This window comes from Athene noctua, chromosome 1 (genome assembly GCF_965140245.1).
Source record: "Athene noctua chromosome 1, bAthNoc1.hap1.1, whole genome shotgun sequence".
Taxonomy (NCBI): domain Eukaryota; kingdom Metazoa; phylum Chordata; class Aves; order Strigiformes; family Strigidae; genus Athene; species Athene noctua.
This window is the reverse complement of record NC_134037.1, coordinates 98,132,397-98,151,075: the sequence shown is the minus strand read 5'-3', so window position 1 is coordinate 98,151,075 and position 18,679 is coordinate 98,132,397. Positions and strand designations below refer to the sequence as shown.

Here is an 18,679-nt window from a genome sequence, read left to right as displayed (position 1 = left end):
CCAGTAAATCAGCATGCTTTTTCTTCAACAGACTGTTAGTTAACTGCTGTTTTTTCTTTGAGTGACAACCTGCCTGGGTCTGGCAGATAAAGCGGTTTTTTACAAGACCTCCTTCAAATGTAAGTGGCAGTTTCTGAATGGGCCACATCAACATTGACTCGTATTTGCCCTCTGTATCACAAGTGAATCTGATGGACCTGAATGCTGAAATAGGGGCATGCGGTTGCTGGACTGGCCGCAGACATGTTTGTCTTGGGAAGTGACATTTGGGTCTATACAAAGATACGCAACGTAGTTCATCGGCAGGACCTTCACCTGACTGACAGGAGGCCCTTCTGCCATCAGGCACAAGCTGCAGCTTGCAGGAGGAGGCAGTCCAAAAAAAGACCACCCAGATCTTGAGCTGTGCCAGTGGCCGCTCCTTTGGTTTTGCTGTGCAGTCTCTGACAGGTTCGGCTGCAATCTTACCACCTCTTTCTGTTTCCCTCCTACTCTGTGAGCAAGAACCTTCTATGTGCCTTTGTGTCATGAGGCTAGGCCTAGCAAACTGTCTTCATCATGTAAACTTCTAAATAGCCTAGAATCTGTCTCTCTGGAAGCTGTTCTCACCTTGTGCTTTGGTGTTGCAGCCATAGTTCACATAGCAACATTAGCTGAATTGCTTTTGTCATGCAAGACGGCTCTGAGCAGGACATTCTTCTAAAGGAGATGTCAGCTCTGAGTCTGCTAGTTTTCCTGGGCTGGGAAAATGAAGTCAACAGTTCTTTGGATATGCTACTAGGCTTCTTGGTTTTATGTTTTGTTCATACTGGAGGGTAAATGGGCAGGGAGTCATAAAAAAAAAAAAAAAAAAAAAAGGATTGTATGTCTGTAAAAGTATATGATCAATTTATTTTTGTAGGGAAAGTGATAGATAACATAGCACAGCATGAAGTTATAAAAAGAGGTTGCAGTAAGCGTTGCTGGCATTAATTTAACTAGAGAATGTGCCCTTAAATGTCAGGAGACTGAAAGAAGCACAGAGTTATTTGAGAAGATGGTGACTTTGATGTTGATTTTATCAACAAAAATGCGGTAGATTAAAAGCAGTTTTCCAGTTTTGCAAACTTTTTTCTTATTGATAAATGTGACTCGGGCTTAAGCAGGTGCTCTAGGAAGGTTAATGAAAAAGAGTGTACATTAACTAATTGGCTTGTATAGGTGACTCACCACTGAAGCTAAATGCAGCAACTGATAAACTGAGCAGCTAATTTGCTGTGAAGATACTACAGTTCCAGATACACCATCTTCTCATGCTGGCAGATAAAACAAGACCAGACAATCTGGGTTATAAAAAGAATGTGGACTGCAATGATTTCTGCTGTATCAAAGTGTAAGAGTGGCCATTCTTGATCAAACTAACAGCTTCAGCAGGGCTTCTGGTGAATAGACAGGGAAAAGCAGGTGGAAACATGGCAGGAAGGTGGTCCTACCCCTCATATGTCCTCCCTGCTTCTGTCAGCTGAGTGATTCAGAGGCCTTCGGAGCCAGAGGTTGCAATAGGTTGTGTTTAATGCCCTTGATGGGCATGTCATCCATGAATTTATCTTATCCCTTTTTGAACCTATTTATGTGTCTGCTCCAGAACATCCTGTAGCAATAGGTTTTGAACTTCTGTGTTGGATGAAAAAGCACTTCATTTGCTCATTTTAAATCCACTGCTTGATTACTTTATTGGATATTCCTTCTTTCATTGAAATAACACAGACTACTCTGATTTTCTGATCTTCTGCATGCTATGATGTTATAAATCTGTCATCTCTTCTCTCAGCCTCTTTTCCAGGTCTACTTACCATCTCCGTGTATCAAAAGCGTTCCAAAACTCTGATCATTATTCTTGTCTCCTCCATCCTCTTTCCAGCTCTGTTAGATCAGTCTATGTCCTGTATCCACCTGTATCCTCCTTTTGCAGCCATTACCTTAAAGGGGAAGAAATTAATTAAAGAGTTCAGTGATCAAAGCATTGGGGTTTGAATTCGTGCCTCCCAGTTCCTCAGAGAGCATCCTTGGGCCATCTGCCCATCCAGGTCATGGAGTTCCCCTGCTTTTCATTGGAGCTGGTGTGGAGTATTTATCTGGGTTTCAAAGAAGTAGGAGGGTGAGCTGGCCTCTGCTGTCCAGTGGGACTTGCATGCTGCTCCAACACCCCATCAGTCAGGCATTGGATAAAGTGCATTTTTTGTCCTCGGAGCTGTGACTAGGATTCTGGTTTCTCTCTCCAGGCAAATGTCTGTAAACACACACACAAACAAAGGTGCACATGCATCCTCTCATTTAACAAAGAAAGAAACATAGTACAAATACTAGTTGCAAAAGTTCAGTATCTTCATGCTAATGTACACAATTGCCTCTGTGAATTGGGACGTATTGCTGCTGGTTTCAGTGTTTTGTTTTGTTGCCTTTTGTATTCAAAATCCAAAATAACCTAGCAGCTGTGTGTGTAGGTAAGCAAATCTGGGTAAATAATGAAAAACTTTGGGGAATGGTGGCTCAGATCTGGTAAAGCTCAAAGACGCGTAGAACTTTGAGCAGCTGCTGAAAAACTGGAGGGGTTATAAGCAGCCAGTGAATGGCAAAACATATAGATAAACAACAACATAATACTCATTATTCCTAACTTAGTCTCTCAACCTTGAAATTAGTGGAATGTGTTATTGTTTGTAATAATACTAGCATTATTTATTGCTTGTCAGATGATAGGGCACAGAGATCCCATTGTGATGCTGTATAAATGTGTAGTTAACGGGCTGCATTTGACAGTAAAAACTCCATTTTAAAGCAGCTTTTAAAAGTCCCAATAATTAACTGATTAATAAATCTTTATGTAGTCCTAGAGCATCCATAAAGTAGTCAATAGATTATTACTAAACATAGCAACTTACAACTTCTTCCACAGATGTGCTCATAAGCATTTATAGTATACCATATGCACATGTGAACCTGCCTGATAGTAAGTATTAAATATTAAACCTCAGTAATTAGATTGTCAGTTGTAGGAAGGAACTGCCTCTTTTCTTCATGGGTAATATTAAAGAACTTAAAGGCTGAGCATTTAGCCATGTAAGATTAGAAGACTCTCAGGAAGGCTATGTAGGTGAATTTGGCCAGGCCTTGAAACATGGTGAGTATCAGCAGCTGTAATCAATCGTTATAAAGACAAATGTTGAATACCTCCTGAAATCAACCAAGGTAGCTTGCTTGCTGCTGAAAATTTTCATAGGTCTTCCAGTATTCCAGCCCCTAGTTTTTGTCAATGTGTGGCATATTATAGTGATGTCTATGTCATGCTGCTGAAATTTTGATACTTGGGAAACATAATTTTGAATTTTCAGGGCTTCATATGTCAGCAAAGTCAACTGTATACAGATTTTAATTTGCCTGAGTTTGTTACTGTGATAGATATGTATGTTTGCTTGTGGCAGTAACCTGACATTACATCAGGGAATAGAAGCCTTTGCATACTGTCCACACGTGTGATAAAAGAAAACCTCTTCTGAGAGGGAGCTTAGAGTCTAGTATCAAGAGTAAGCACTGGTTACTTTCCATTGATACAGTTCCTGAAATTATACCCATTACAATAATGTTTTGTGGATTTTTTTGCTCTCTTTTTCTATGCCTACACAGTAGCAATGTATATGTTTGCTTTAGCCCAAATCACTCTGCTCTCATTTTCAGAGGCTAACACAATTACTACTGACTGTATTGATAGTCTCAGGGCTTTTTTTATATGTTGAATCTCTTAAAGAGTCTGCTCTGATTAATATTACGAGCATCATATAAAAGTACAGTAAATTGATATTAAGAAAATATAATAAGGTGAGATCTATGTATATGTATTTTTTATTTATGCCCGAGAGTTGTGCAAAGACACTGATACCCATTAGATTTATTTGTAGCAAGAGTGCTATCTCAGTAATAAAATTATAAGCTTGAGATGGGTGATACTGTTACCTACTTCAATGTTTTCCTTATATTTTTATTTATGTTTTTGCTGTGACAAAACTTACTAGAAGCTGAGAAATACGAACAGCATATATACATACAGCATAATTAACTGATTGTGTTTCCACCTTTTAATGATCATGTTTAATTGCATTGTTTACTACTGCTGTCAGTATGGTTTGATTCCTTTTGCCACTTATATTCTTTCTATTTGCCTTTTGATTTGGTTCATTGTATTATATTATTACACAGTAACATGAGTAGCAGTATTCCACAGCTAACAGTGCGTGGTATCCCTGAGATCTGGTAGTGTTGTACTGTAGAGACAGTTGCTAAAGTTGCATGATTATTTTTTTTTTAAACCTTGTGTGCCTTATGACTGATAATACTGTGCTGAGATTCCATTATATTTTTGTAAGATTTGCTTTTTTCCTATGTTTCACTAGTTCTCTCTCCTGAGAGAGAACATTGCATCTTCATCCAAAGAAGTAGACATATACTCACTGTAAGCAATAAACACAGAGTAATGGGGGGAAGAATTTGATGTGTTTGTCTTTTGAATGTTTAACTGCGATGTTTAAATATACTATGTGGCAGTTTTACTTGCCTGCTGATAAGTAAGCCATCCGTATCCCTACTAATGTGAAAGAGAGAAGGAACCCTTAATTTAACCCTCCTGTATAGTAGTTTGACTGTTAAAGAATACTTCTTTCCTATATTCTTCTATTTCACTAATATTAAGAGTGGTATCTTACAGTGTTCAAAAGCATGGATTTACCCAGGGATGTAAATACGACTGTTCTCTAGGCCTTAGGCTTCTTGACCACCACTCTCCTTCTGCAAGGAGGGTCATACAGTGCCTTAGAAGGTCTTTCATTTTAAAAGTTTGTAGTGGTTTAAAAAATATTTTGTATGCTTAAAATAGCATAGATTGTTCAGTGTGGTTGTTTCTTGGACTAGTAGAATACTTGTAATAGAGCCGTTGCCACAAGGAAGGGGATGATGCAGTCTCACCCCTCTGCACAGCACAGTCCAAAGCTTGCTCACAAGCCTGTACATCAAACCCACAGCTTCTGCTTGTGCATTACCATTCCTTTCCAGATGTTACCCTGTTGTCCTGAAAAGGCTTTAAAGACTACAGAAATTACTGCGCACACAAGATAGTTGCTGCAAAGATTATTTTCTTTGATAGTTATGTGTCTGCATTTACTTTTAAATCTCCATTTGACTAGTTTCAGCTTCCAGCAAATGCTTAGATTTTTTCTGATACCTTTTCTTTGAGATCAAAGACTCACAATTAGATACTTTTCCATGTAGATGCTTGCAGGCTGGGGCAAAATAATTTCTTTCCTTCTTCTCAGTTAAACCAATTGCTTCTTAAGCCTCTGGTGAAATACATTTTTCTAGCTTTCAGATCACTTGCATAACCTCTTTGTGAACCTCATCCCGTTTTTAGTCTTCTTTTGGAGTTAAAGAGCAAGAACTAGAAACAGGATTGCAATAAGTGTCTTGCTGATGCTTTGAACAGGAATAACCACATCTTCCAGCTCCTACTTGATTGTGCTTCCATATATGGATGCTAAGGGTTGCTTGACCTCTTAAATGCATTGTTGTTCAGGAACTTCACGTTCATGAAGGTATCTGTTATAATGCTTTTGCACTCCAGGGTATAACCTCCCATCTTTCTAGTGTGATATATATTCCTTGCTCCTAAGTGATAGATTCTGTATTCTGTTGTATTAAAACAAGCTCTGTTTTTATGAGCCCAGTTAACTAAGGCATATGGAGCAGTATGCATCACTGGCCAGATTCCATTGCTAACCACTCCTTTGAATTCAGTCCCATTTTTATTAAGAGTGCGTCCACTGTTATATTCTTTGTCCCAGCAAAATTTTTGATCAGTCTATGGATCTAGCCTCAAAATAACTACTTGAATCCTAATAAGGACGCTTCCTTTCAGTGAGGGGGTCAGCATCTCTAAGAGCAGGGGATGTGTTATTAGTATTTGTTTAGCTCAGATCATTAACAGGAAAATCAAAGGTAGACCTAGAGTAGGGATGTAAAATACTAAAGGATAAATTCCCTTGATTATGAATCTTGATCTTACTGTTTATACCTGGGGAATTTAGTTGAAGGCTTGTCCTGTGAGGTCAAACTGTAACAGCAGCCATGAGCAGACTTGCCTATAGCAGTTGATACAGTTGGGCTACATTTTGATGATGTTTGGGTGTTTTTTATGTCGTGTCCTGTTCCCCCCCCCCCCCCCCCCCCAAAAAAAAAAAAAAAGTTTGTTAGTGCAGAATGGGACTGCCATTTGAGCACATTACTGTAGATAGGCACCATGGAGTCTTGGCTGCAGGCTTCTATTTATTGCAAGTGAAGGATCTCTTATACAGCTGCAAAGTCTTCTGTAACATCTGTGCAGCTGTTGCCTCATTCTGAAGTTGTTTGGATTCCCCAGGAGCCTGCAGGTCACATCCACAAAACTGGTTTTAGGATTTTTAATGTTCAGCTATTAATGTTGTATGCATGTATGTACATACATGTGCATCCAGTAGATTAATTGCTAGCCATATCGAGCTAATTCAAAATGTGTAGATCTTGGGCTTTATGAAAACATTTAAAGCAAAGAAGTAAACTTACATTATTAAAAAATAAATTCAATCATCTTGGCAATTAAAAAAGGGTGTTGTGAAGAGTGGTGTTAACAGCCATGCTAGCAGCAACTGGTAGGTTGTGTCATTGCTGAATTTGTCTTCTAACCTCTGCTTGACCTAATTCTGCTGAATTCCAGTGGTCTGTGCAAGTACTAGTTTTCTAGGTATAAGGACAGTAGCAGCAATTACACTACCTAGAACAAGAATGTACAAGGGCTATCAGCTGTCTTGCCTAGGGGCATGAGATGATTGCCAGCTGAGGTTAAGAAAAAGCATTTCCTTCCTGTGAGGCATTACATAATTGTCTGTGTATATGAAGTGTGTTGGTGTTATTGTCTGAAATTTATTATATAAACCAGTGCTATAAGAAGATGCCAGACTAAGAAAACAGTCTGGCAATTCCTTTTTATTCTGTTTTTAATGCTGTCCAAACTAAAATGAGGTTCGCTGTATGTTTCACCTTGTTATCTTTGCAATGCATTGCTTTTAACACTGTCCTGCCAGCTTTGTGATGCAAGTTTGACTACAGCTGAGGAATATTGTTAATTCTCTCATCTCCTTGTGAGGAATCAAAGTTGAGCCAAATGAAATGTTTTTTGCTATGGTGTTTTCTTCTATTGCTGCACATACAAAGCAAGTAAAAATGCTGGCTGCCAGGATCTTGCTAGAGTGATACTGACTCTCCACATTTATGAGATGCCAATAAAACAGAAGTTATTCTTTTTTATCTTGCAGCTTACTCTTCACCAAAGTAAAACTGGAATGGGTACATAAAGGACCGGAAGAGGCTCTGGTGACATGCAGACATATGTTGCAGGTGTGGCAGATGGTATATAATGTTTTACAGCACAGGTAGGCTTTCTCTACTGTCTAACGAGTTCAGATTTCATAATGGAGATGCAGTTATCTTCTTTAATTGTCTAGATACGTATTTTGCAAAAAGGGCAGTAAACAGTGCTGTTTAAAAAGAAACGTAAGTAATATTTCTAGCTGTGATTTTTTTAAAAAAGCAAGATTTTAGTAGCCATGATTTGAAAAAAACCCAAACAATAAAACCTCAAGATTTTAAGACTGAAGAAGCAGTTGGAACCAAGAGTTTCTGAACTGAATGTCTAAACATCACTATCCATATTCAGATGTCCAGAATGGAGGGCAGATTTCTTTTTTTTTCCCAGTAGCGCTGAGCATCCATCAGCTATTGTTCACAGTCTGCAGTAGTTGGCACCACCCAGGAATGTGTGGGGGTGACACAGTCCTGATCCGAGTAAACCAAGGAAAGCCACACAGCCAAGACTGTCATATGCTGTGGTTGCATGCCAGTTGCATGTGGTGCTAACTAGGCAAGGAAGGGAGTGAAGAATGTTAACATCCTTCTCCCTTCCCATGTCCCAGTAAATCTGCATTTAAACAGTGCTGGCTTCCCTGTTTGTTCCCTCTCTCATCTGCTTCCCCTCTGAAAGGAAAAGTTTAGAAAGTGTGAAAGTCACCAGGTGGGGTTTTCTTCCTTCCCACACCCTTTGGATATTGTCCTAGTCATGATACCACTGTACAGCTGTCTTGAGAATGCTATCCTAAGACTGTACTTACTTCTCACCTATAATGTCGATAGAGTTTGTGTTTGATGAGAAGGACAGCATGCTTGATGGCAACAGTCACAACAGCAGACTGATGAAGCTTGCATTGCTCCCCAATTTCTGTATGCATTTACATAAGCTTTATAAACACTAGAAGTATATGTACAGAATGATGCATTTCTATATACAAGTTGTCCTTGAGGAATTATTAGTAATTCCCTGTTGGTTTAGCTAATGAGCAGCAGACCAAACACAAAAATCAAGATATTTACATAGCAGCAGAGATAATGGTCTCTTATAGGCTGAAATAATTGATTTCCTTAGGACTTAGTCTCTTTAGCTAAGGATTCAATCATGTACCTCTCACATGAATCTTTATACCCATGAGTAGTCCTCATGAAGCTGATCGAATCCACACTGAACAATTATGACTAAGATTTACTTTTGCAAGGGGGGGCTACAAGCCTGAGTCTGAAGAAAGTACACTGGAAAACAGACAAATAAATAGTTCAGCCATTTGGTGTGCATTCAGATCCCAAGCTGTGCTTTGGCTTTTACACTTAAATACCCAAGATGTGATAGTTTTAGAGGCTTTTGATAAGCTTTAGCCATAGAAGCCTAAACAAAACAAATTGCTTTGCTTTGCTTTTGCTGTTAGGAACTCTAATGTGTATTTCACTGCTATTCCCGGGGGACTTTTTGGCTTTCTCAAAAAATACTTCATAAAGCCTTTTCTATTGGGAAGCACTGCTTGAAAGGTAACAAGAATGAACTTGGTACCTGCAGTTTTAGACTGGATTCAGTGACCCAGGAAACCCCTTATATTAAGCAAATTGCAGCAGTATCAGCTAACAAATATGTAAAATATTCTGGGTTGGGCTTGCAAAGGAATTTAAGGGGAATTCTTATCAGTGAGACTTGGACATGAACATTTTTTAGGGCCTCTTGGAAGAGAAGCCTGTATTTATATGAGGTTGAGAGCTTTTGAACCCAGTACTCTACTAGTTCGATCAGCAACTAATTGTCTACACAATTACATTGTGCTATAGTTACATTTGGTTGCATTTGTTTGGCCTAAATTTCCCAGCTTTGCAACTTCACTATGACTCTGCTAGATTAAAGGAGTCTTTCAGGGCCCAGTATTTTCTCCCCAGGCAGCTATTCCTTTGCTATGCTCAAATCCCCCTTGTCTTCTCTCTGATAAACTGGTGTCTCTGCAGTCTCTCACATTCAAGTGTTTCCTTTATCAATTTTTGTCACCATTTTATCCACTGTCTCAACTACCTTTTAAAAGCATGGGAAGAGGAGTGGCAGCATGTCCCACTGTCAGCCTTTCCAGTGCTGTATGCAGGAGGCAAATCATCTGGCTACTGGCCTTTCTTTCTGTGGTGCATGGATAAGCTTTCTTGGCTGAAGGCCTTGTACTGCAGCTTGGAAGGAGTAGTTCATTTTCAGCCCTTCTCCAGGATAATGACTAAGAATAAAATTGTTTGGAGTGGTTGTTTTGCACAATGCAAAACTTGGTTTTCAGGCTGGGATTTCAGTCTGTTCTCCCAGTTAAAAGGCTGTGCTGTTGACTGTACTGAGGTGCATTTTGTTAACTGAGACCATCTCATCAAGCATTCTCTGAATGCTGCTCTCCTCTGGTCAGTTTTTAACTGTGGCCAATCTTAGGCCATCCACCAGTCTCATAACCTGTCTGTTGTGTAGGAGTATAAAGTATAAGCCAGTGTTCAGCCATGAACAGATGCCTGAACAGTGACTTTGTGGTGATGGCTGCTGCAGCAAAGCAGCACTCGCCTCATGGGAGTAATATTTGGAAGTGCAGCTGCCATGTTCCTGTGTACACAACGCACCAGTAAAGACAGAAGTGCCCCTAAGGGCACTCACACTTGGGTTAATCCTGGCTAGGCAAGGCTGATGCACAGGACAGAGAATTTAATTTTCCCTTGTATCTGTCACCACATGATAGTCTTAAATGGGGTATCAGTGTGGAAACCTGTAGAGAAGACAGGGAGGCCCAGTCAAGGCTGGAGATTTGTGCAAACAGGAAAATGGCCAAGAACTCAGGGTCTGTTAACAGAAACCGTAATGTTAGATCCCAAAGCCCAAGTAAATGGTTCATTAGCTGTTGTAAATATGATTATCGCTATGATGAACAACAGTAAATGGCTTTCAGTCCTAGATTGTTAGCTGAGGCCAAGACTTGGTTTTTCTTTTGCTATTGTTTTCTATGATAACAGAGTAGTCATGTTTACAACAAAAGAGCAGTCCCAAGCTAATTCTTCTGCTGGATTAATGCAAATTCAGAGGAATCCTGTGCAATCCCTACCAGAGGATCAGACTGGAAGACAGGGCATCCACAGCAATCATGACTCTGTGACAGCTTGTTTCCTGGGAGGAATATTGTCCAAAGGCTGAGCTGCAGGCTTGGAAGTGGGCCAGAAAAAGTAGCCAGGGCAGTCACTTTTACTTTAGATATTTTGTCCCTTAATGGATGATGAGAGGAGATATCATCACCATCTGATCTTGGGGGGATGGCAGACTATATGGTGACAGGAAGCCTCAAGAGATCTTTGTTAAGTGATTTTTCGTTAGGCACATGATTTTTTTTTTTTTTTTTTTTTTTTTTTTTTTTTTTTTTTTTTGAGTTTCCCTTTGGAAGACTTCTCCTGTGAGAATAGAAGCCTGGTAGAAGAGCAGACTAAATAGTCCTTCTTTCATAAAGTGGTGCTATGTGGTAGCTTTTATCTTTCTCCTCTGAACAGAACAAAGGTGGAATTGGAGAAAATAATCCCTTTGAAATGAAGAAATTAGCACCTGGGTGGAAGGTGGTAATTGGTCTGTTTCAAAAGGATCAGCACAGCAGACCTGTCAACAAATCCTTCTGCAGACAAGCTCAAGGGAGGGTCGTTCTTCCTGGGTTTGGGGCTGGTGGTTGGCCTCCTCTAGTCTGGCTTCTAGCTGCCAACATGTTCCTCGTCCAGTGGTTTGCAAAGACTCCCAACAGCCAAATGAACTGATACCACCATGTGCCCTGGAGCCCTTGCTGGGCACCGTGTCTCTGAGCTTCCTGTCCATTGACAGGGTGGGGGTGTTCAAACAACACATCAAGAAGCTGATTGCGGGCAGGTGGAACACTTGAGTTTCCTGTTCCAGTGGCAGCAAGATGAGGCTGTTGCCTGCTTTGAGGCAAATATCTCTCTGCTGAAAGGGGACTGAGTAAAACAGTTTTGTTTCTTTGCAGTGGCTCAGAGAAAGGAAGTAGTGTGACTGAAACACCAGTGATCAAAAAGCATAATGGACTGCATCTCACTCTCCCGGATGCTCATGATACCGATTCTGGTGAGGAAACAAGATTTGTGCTTTCCCATCCTAAATGCATGCATTTGTGAGAGGGGAATGTTTTACTTTCTTTGGCGAGGGGGGGTGGTGGTGCTACACGAGTGTGTCTTGCTGGGCTGGTGGTCAGGAGGTCCCGTTCTGTCTCCAGGGGCATCTCTGCTGCAGAACATGTCACTGTACCTTGGTTTCCCCATGCAGTGAAACAAAGAGTTGAGTTCCTGCTTTCTTTTACAAAGTTCTCTGAGATGAGCATGAAAGGTATTAGAAGTGAGTTCACTATACTTCTGCAAGAACTGTATAATTCTGTCCCTTTTTTTTTTCCCCTCCTCCTTTTTCCCCTGAAAAAATTTAATCCTTTTTAGATGCCCTGATCAAGACAGCTATTATGGTGGTTTTGGGAAGCTGAATGAGTGTCAATTCCTATTAGAGGTTGATTTGCTTTGGGATTTGTACATAAACCTTGTGATCCTTTATTATATGGCAAATAGACATTCACAGTAACAGATACAGGCAGATGTAAATAACTGAGATGTCAAAGCTAATCTTGGCAGGAAGGGGAAAGGGAGCTTTCAGAGAGTGCTGCTGACTTGTGATTTTACCATGTCTCGTGATATTTGGTGCTTCTTTTAAAATCCTAACTCTCAAAATCAGATGATTATGTGAGAAACTTGGATGTTTTTTTAGGGGAGCAACTTCCTACCATTGTGGATGTAGAGGAAACACTTGTAAAAAATGAACCTCACAGACTCAGAAATTGGACAAGAAGACTATAGAAGATTCATTTTAAAAACTAACAAATAAGTCTCATGCTTTGGGGCTAGGGATTTGCAGTTTGAGTCTTGAGCATTTGGAATTGATAAAACTGAAGTCATGCTCAGCATATATGGCTGAGACGGAGGACAAGTTCTTAAGTGTTAAGTGTATGACTTGTATTTAAATTATGTGTTTAACCCATATTTACATCCACTAATGGTTTAAAAAGCATTGCAAGGTTAGGTCTTGAGCATACAAACATTCGAACATCAAAACATTATTCAGCTTGTCCTTTTGTTTGTAGTGTTAAACACTTAGGGTCAATGTTTATGACATTGTAATCTTACTGATTCTATACATGCATATTTATGTAATTTTAAATGTTTGTTACATTTCCCTTTTACTAGCCTTTGCTGAGATGAGTCTCTGTGTTTTGTACAGGTCCTTTTTCTCATTGTTAATATGGCAGTTTATAGTCTTTGGCTTAATTGAAGAGTACAGGCCAAATTCAGCACAAATAGATGAAGAGGATATACTAAGTGAGTGTGTGCTGTTTGGCATGTTAAAAATTATCTGCAAAAGGGAGTGGATATGACATGGAAGTTTCCTGGTGATACAAAATCATTTAGGATACTCATCACTTGAAAATAACTGTGAAGATTTGCAAAATATATCCTATCATCCCTGATGCTGGGCAGTAAAATGGACTTTCCGTTTCAGTGAATATATGAAAATGGTTTGGAAAACACTGTGGGTAATTTGCAGAATCCATCAGCCACAAAGCATTACTAGGAAAGCAATAAACCCCAGAAATATTATTCGCCACAGTACTTCTGTTATCCATCCAATTCCCGCTCTGCTGCTGAAACAGCGAGTGGATTATGGTGCCTAGACTGTGGGACTGAGCCTGAACTGGTCCCTGCCCCTTCAGCTCTAGCTGGTGCTTAATGGTATGTAAAAGCTATTCTGCGTGTGGATTCCGTGCTCTTCTGGAGATCCCTTGCCTTGCTTTGTAATCGTCAGGAGAAAGGAGTGTGGCCAGAATTGGGCTACACCCACTTCACAGCATAGTTTGAAATTTTGAGACCAAACTGCCACCAGCAGACCCTGTAATATTTTGTGACCTTCTCCAGAGCCACAGCTAAGCTCAGGCATGTGTGATCTCTCTGTAGTGCCCTCCTCAAAAAGCACCTGGGTTGGGTACCTGTTCCAGCCTGCTCTCAGCCCAGTTCTAGCAGCCAGCATGCAATGGAGCAGCTGTAGTTCAGCAGAGAGTGCTGCATGCCATGGTACTGCCTGCCAGAAAGAGCAAATTAATGTAAAGTGCAAGCTTTAAACCAGCTTTTCACGCACATAAAGTGATTTTCACTGAATGCGGTTTGATTTTAGCCAAGAAATTTATTCCTCCTCCACTTCGAGAATGTAGGTTTGCATGCTAATATGGTTGCACCCACGGTGGCCGTAAGGATGAGACTTGTGCTGAAATTATACCATCCGCCTTAGCGCAAGACTGGAACTGGCTGATTTCAGCGAGGGTCTGTGGCTCGCTGCTCTGCGGGCTCTAGGTGCTGCTGTTCTCCGTCTGCAGAAAGGAGGCAGCTGGGTCTGTTGTCCCGGTTGGAAGCCTCTTTGAAGACAGTAGGAGGTGAGATTGGAGAATACAGCTCTAGCCCCTCTCCCTCTTGTGCGTCCCCAGAGCTGTGGCTGTGGCTGGCTGCTTGAAGGAGGGAGGAGGTCTGACTTTTTCCATCCTTCTGGAACAGGCTCTGGTTTCTGTCGTGAAATCCCCCAGGAGCGTGCAGCAGTATCGCTGTAATGCACAGGCGCTCTGTGATCTCTGGGCTCGTCACTGAAGGGGGGGTTACTGTGGCCGGGTTTGACACTGGCTTCTCCCTCAGTTAGACCACAATGAGATTATTTGCTGTGCCAGAATTTTAGGTTTGCTGCCAGAAAGATTAATTCCTCTTTATTTTCTTCATCTTCTCCTAACTAAAGCAGTGTTCCTAACTAAATTCGCCGATATCAGTCAGCTGCCTTGCTGTTTCATTCTTTTTCTGATTTAGTCTTATCTTATAATGCTCTTGCCTGCTCTTGCCTGAAGTGATTTAGGCTAGGGAATTCTGTGTTTCTTTATAAGCCTAGTAAATCTACTGAGGAACATTTCTATTTTGATAGGAGTTTTTTCATAGATGCAAAATATTAAACTTGGTCCTTCTTGGTCTTATAACAACCCTAGAACGGTGCTTTGAAATTATTTAGATATATTTTGTATGGCTTATATGCAGAGCTCATCATGACAAAATCAATTTTGTTATTGTTATGATTTCTTTCCAAAATGTGTGGAGGGCTTTATTGTAAAATATGAAGTTTATATTCTGTCTAGTGGAGCTGTTAAAAAGAGAAAGACTGCACTAAAATAACAAATGGATGTGATATCTTCTTATGCCAACATTTGCATGTATTTTGAGGCATGACATTAAAGTTTTGTGAGACAGGTTTTGTGGGGTTTTTTAGCATATTAAGATCTACATTTCTTTAGGAAGAGATATTTTATAATGAGACATTCAGAGACATTTTTGTAATGTTGCTTGAAGTTTTTCTGGCTCCCTTACCACCCTGAGGTCAGAGTGGTACTGGTGCAATACATGCCTACCTCCTCTCTCGGGAGACAGTGTGTATTAGTTATACTCTATATAGCCTTCAGCCCACCCCCAGAGCCACCATATTGCTTGCCTGAGGTTCAGAGCTTGACTGAGCCCCTTTCAGTCTAGAAGGGCCAGACTGGCAAAGACCGTCTCTTACAGAGTTTATTTGGGCAGACAAGCTTTAAGGAGCATTCCCAAGCTGTCCAGCAGAGATGGGTAAGAAGAGCAGTAGCAAAAGTGCTGGTATGGGCTGGGATGGAGAGAGCCTTTTCATCTGGTTTGTGTATGTCTAGAAGGAGTGTATATCTGTGTCTGAGGCCAAGCAAGGATGGGAAGGGATCAGATGGTCTCTGCCTAGTGTGGTTTGCTTCCTTGTGTAGGCTGAAATGGAAAAGAAAATAAACATGAAAGGACTGGAATGCCAAAGGTTGTTAAATGCAAAGAACCTCCAGTGTAAATTGCTAAGTATCTTAGGTTCCCTTTTTACAGCTGTGCAGATTGAAGCCCACAGCATTGGGCAAGATCAGTCTCAGATCGCAGGCTTTCCCCTCTTGGCAACTACCCAGCTAATGAAGAGAAGGAGGAGCAGCTAACTCGTGTTCCTTTGAGTGCAACTAGCTCATAGTGATATTCCTGTAAAGCCTGCTTTGTGGGGGAAGGATGCTTTAGTAGATCCTAAGTGGCTGTTTAGCCTCACAGCAGTGTGTGAACCTCTCCAAAACGCACAAATGTGCCTTACGGTGACAAAGTCTCCTTGGATTGACTTGCAAGGCAAAGAGGATTTCCCCGAGCTCTGTGAGGATGTGAATAAAACACTAGCCCATCTGCCCACCTAATGCAATTAGAGCAGCATTATACGGGTGCTTGCAAGAAACAGCTCCAGAAAGCCACCCTGAAAGAGGGCAGTTTTGGCAGAGAAATGTCATACTGAAAGTTGCTTTCAAAGCAAGCTAACATGATCAGGAGTGCTAATACAAGAATCTGGTTAGGCTGACTGCAAAATCCTCAAAGCCCATGTAATTTTTTTGCCAAGTTTGCCAATCTAGGAGACAAGAGGTCCACCCTAACTTCAAAGTGCTCCTAATAACATCACTAGCTGTTCATGTGGCCGTTTTCTTGTTGCCTCTGCCCTGCAAAGAAGCTGTCTGTGTTTTGGATGACTGGGGGGTGACTGCTTGGTAGTTTTCCCCATGTTAAACAACCCTCATCTGTCTTGAATTCCTGGGACTTTCAGGGAAATTTCTTTCAGGTGTAGGTAGGAATGGGGAGAGGAAGTGTGGGTGGGCAGGGCTGGGGGAGGAGGAATCCCGTGTAGTGAAACAGGCTGAAGATGGATCTGTTAAATAAACTTAAATATAACACATTCTCCGTGCAAAGCAGAATGGCTTTTACCGTACCATTAAAGCCATAATTGCTACATTACTGCACTGTCATCTCTTGGAACATTAGATCAGGAATGTCTTTGAAAATATGTAGGAATTTAAGAAATGCATCTAGGAAGAGCACATTTGCATTTTTCCAAGGGAGCCGTGGGAGGCGCCTGCGCTTCAGGGCTGTTTTGAAGTTCTGCTTAAAATGAATTACATTAGTTAGCGGTGAGATAATGGGACAGATATTTCCCACAGCAGTTTTAGGCTTGGAGTCGCACTTGCAGCCTCTCCCTAGCCGTGACACTCAGAGGGACAGGCAGCGCTGCCTCGTGTCAGGTAGAAGCAGCGGGCCACGTCCTGCCCCACACTGCACAGGTGTCTTCCCAAAGGAGTGTGGGGCTGAAATGTGCCTCTCCACGCCTGGCAGAAGGCTGCGTCCCAGCTTGGCGTTCAGAGGAGCGCCAGCCAGTGAACCAGAGCCAGGGGACCATGTTGCTCTGCCTGCTGGCGCCTTGGCCCCGGGTGGTGGTCTGCTGGTGAGGGGGTGTGGTTTGGCAACCCTCTCTTCAGCATGCTCCAGCTGGAAAAGTATGCTGTCCCTCTCGGAGAGACCGCTTAATGCATATGCCCCGGTGACAGGTGTTTGCCCTTGTGTCCCTTCCCTTGCCCAGAGCCATCCCAGCTTCTCAGAGTACCTGTTCCTAGGCTCTGCTGCTCCCTCAGGGTGTCTGCGGTGAGAGAAAGTGGGATTTGAACTCCAGAATCTTGTGGTCTACAAGGCCAGCCTATAAGGATCAATTGAAGAGTAATGTTAATCAGTGCAAGTGCTTCAGTCACAGCAGCTCTCCAGAGAAAGAGTTTATCAACCTTAAAGTTGCATTAAACCTGTATATATATAAAAAAGATTTATTTCCCAAAACCTTACAAAGCCAACTCTGAAATCTTACTTAGTTGCTTCTTATTTTGTTGTCACCCTTTTGGTAGCCCTCTGGGAGGCCAACTCACTAGTATAATCCCACTTGCTGTACTGGAGAACGTGGTCTCTGCACATGCATTCTTCCTGGGAATAGCTTTTGATGTGATGTTTTGTCCAAGAGATGTGGGCGTCAAATACTTTATTCTTGCATAAATGTTACAGCGCATACTAAAGGTTAATACAGTCAAAGCACTGAGCTTTCTGCTCCTGAGGTTAAAAACCACACTGCCTCTAAACCAGCAGAACAATATTGATGTCACTTGAAACGTGTGTGCTGTGTGAATGGTGCCAAGCTACTCTGTAGTGCTGTACTAAGATTTTACATTACTGGGCCATATTTTGTAATTGTATGGTGACTGTGTGCTTATAAAATGGGTTACTAATAAGTATTGGTGGGCAATATTTGATGGTAGAGTTCTGTTTTCCAAATGAGTGAATTACAGTTGTTTCCTTGATGAATGCTAAGCAGGCGTTTATAAAATTACTGTCTGTCTCTTCATTTGCTTGTTTGAGCTGCAGCCCTTGGGTAATTTAGTAGGGTTTTTTTCAGTAAATTAACCTTCTATAAAATGTGGTTCTCCAGTTGGTCACCCCAGAATCCAGAGGAATTCTTACTACATAAAACTGATGCAGTGAGTGGAGAATCAGACCTGCTGCCTTAATGAGTCAAAGAAATATCCAAAATAAATATAAAATGCATGAATGTTATTGTTTGGTTGGTCTATAGGATCACAGCGAGCCTCTTCCCTTGCTGCATCAAGACTGGAACAGGCCATGTCTGAAATAACTATGCAGAGCAGTGCAATGAAACAAGGACCCATGCAGCTGTGGATAGCTCTTGAACAAATCTGGCTACGAGCTGGTAAGTCATGGACCACCTGGAGTTCCTTTTTCCCCCCAGTGGTGAATGAGATGACACAAGCATTAACAGAGTAGTTGAAATCAGTAGTTGAAAATCACCTTATTCCAGCAGAAAATCTGCCTATCTCTCCCAGCCAGTTTTTGAGATACCACTTACTTGTTTCAATATACCAAAGAAAATACTGGAGTAGTCCAATTTTTCAGCTTGCCTCTGTTTTTCCATAACACACAGAAAACTTCAATCATTGCTAAAATATGCTTTTAGAAGATTGTAAGTAGTTCTTCATCAACAAAGGTAGTTAGTAGGAACAGTTATTTTCATTCTCCTTTTCCTACGTGCTTCCCTGCAATAAGACTGGGCAAACTATGTGTTAAATGTTATTTAAACTGGGAACTTTCCAATCTTTGCTGAGGTTTAAGTAAAAATTATTTAAAAGAACAAGTCCTCCACTCATTTTATCCTTGACTATCCGAAGGACTTGTAGGTTGCATGTCAGTTTAAGACACTCATGCATCG

General features: G+C 41.2%; 1 protein-coding gene across 4 annotated transcripts in view; it reads left to right on the top strand.

The window, feature by feature from the left end:
- TTC7A (tetratricopeptide repeat domain 7A) overlaps window positions 1-18,679 on the top strand; it is a 210,366-nt gene that overhangs the window by 114,334 nt on the left and 77,353 nt on the right. For all 4 annotated transcript variants that reach the window (XR_012632911.1, XM_074897068.1, XM_074897066.1 and 1 more), the window contains 3 exons: window positions 7,374-7,490; window positions 11,460-11,557; window positions 18,029-18,163. Coding sequence is in view for 3 of the 4 variants with exons in the window: in XM_074897068.1 (XP_074753169.1) it covers window positions 7,374-7,490; window positions 11,460-11,557; window positions 18,029-18,163 (350 nt within the window). In the remaining variant the exon portion in view is untranslated. The remainder of the gene's footprint in view (window positions 1-7,373; window positions 7,491-11,459; window positions 11,558-18,028; window positions 18,164-18,679) is intronic.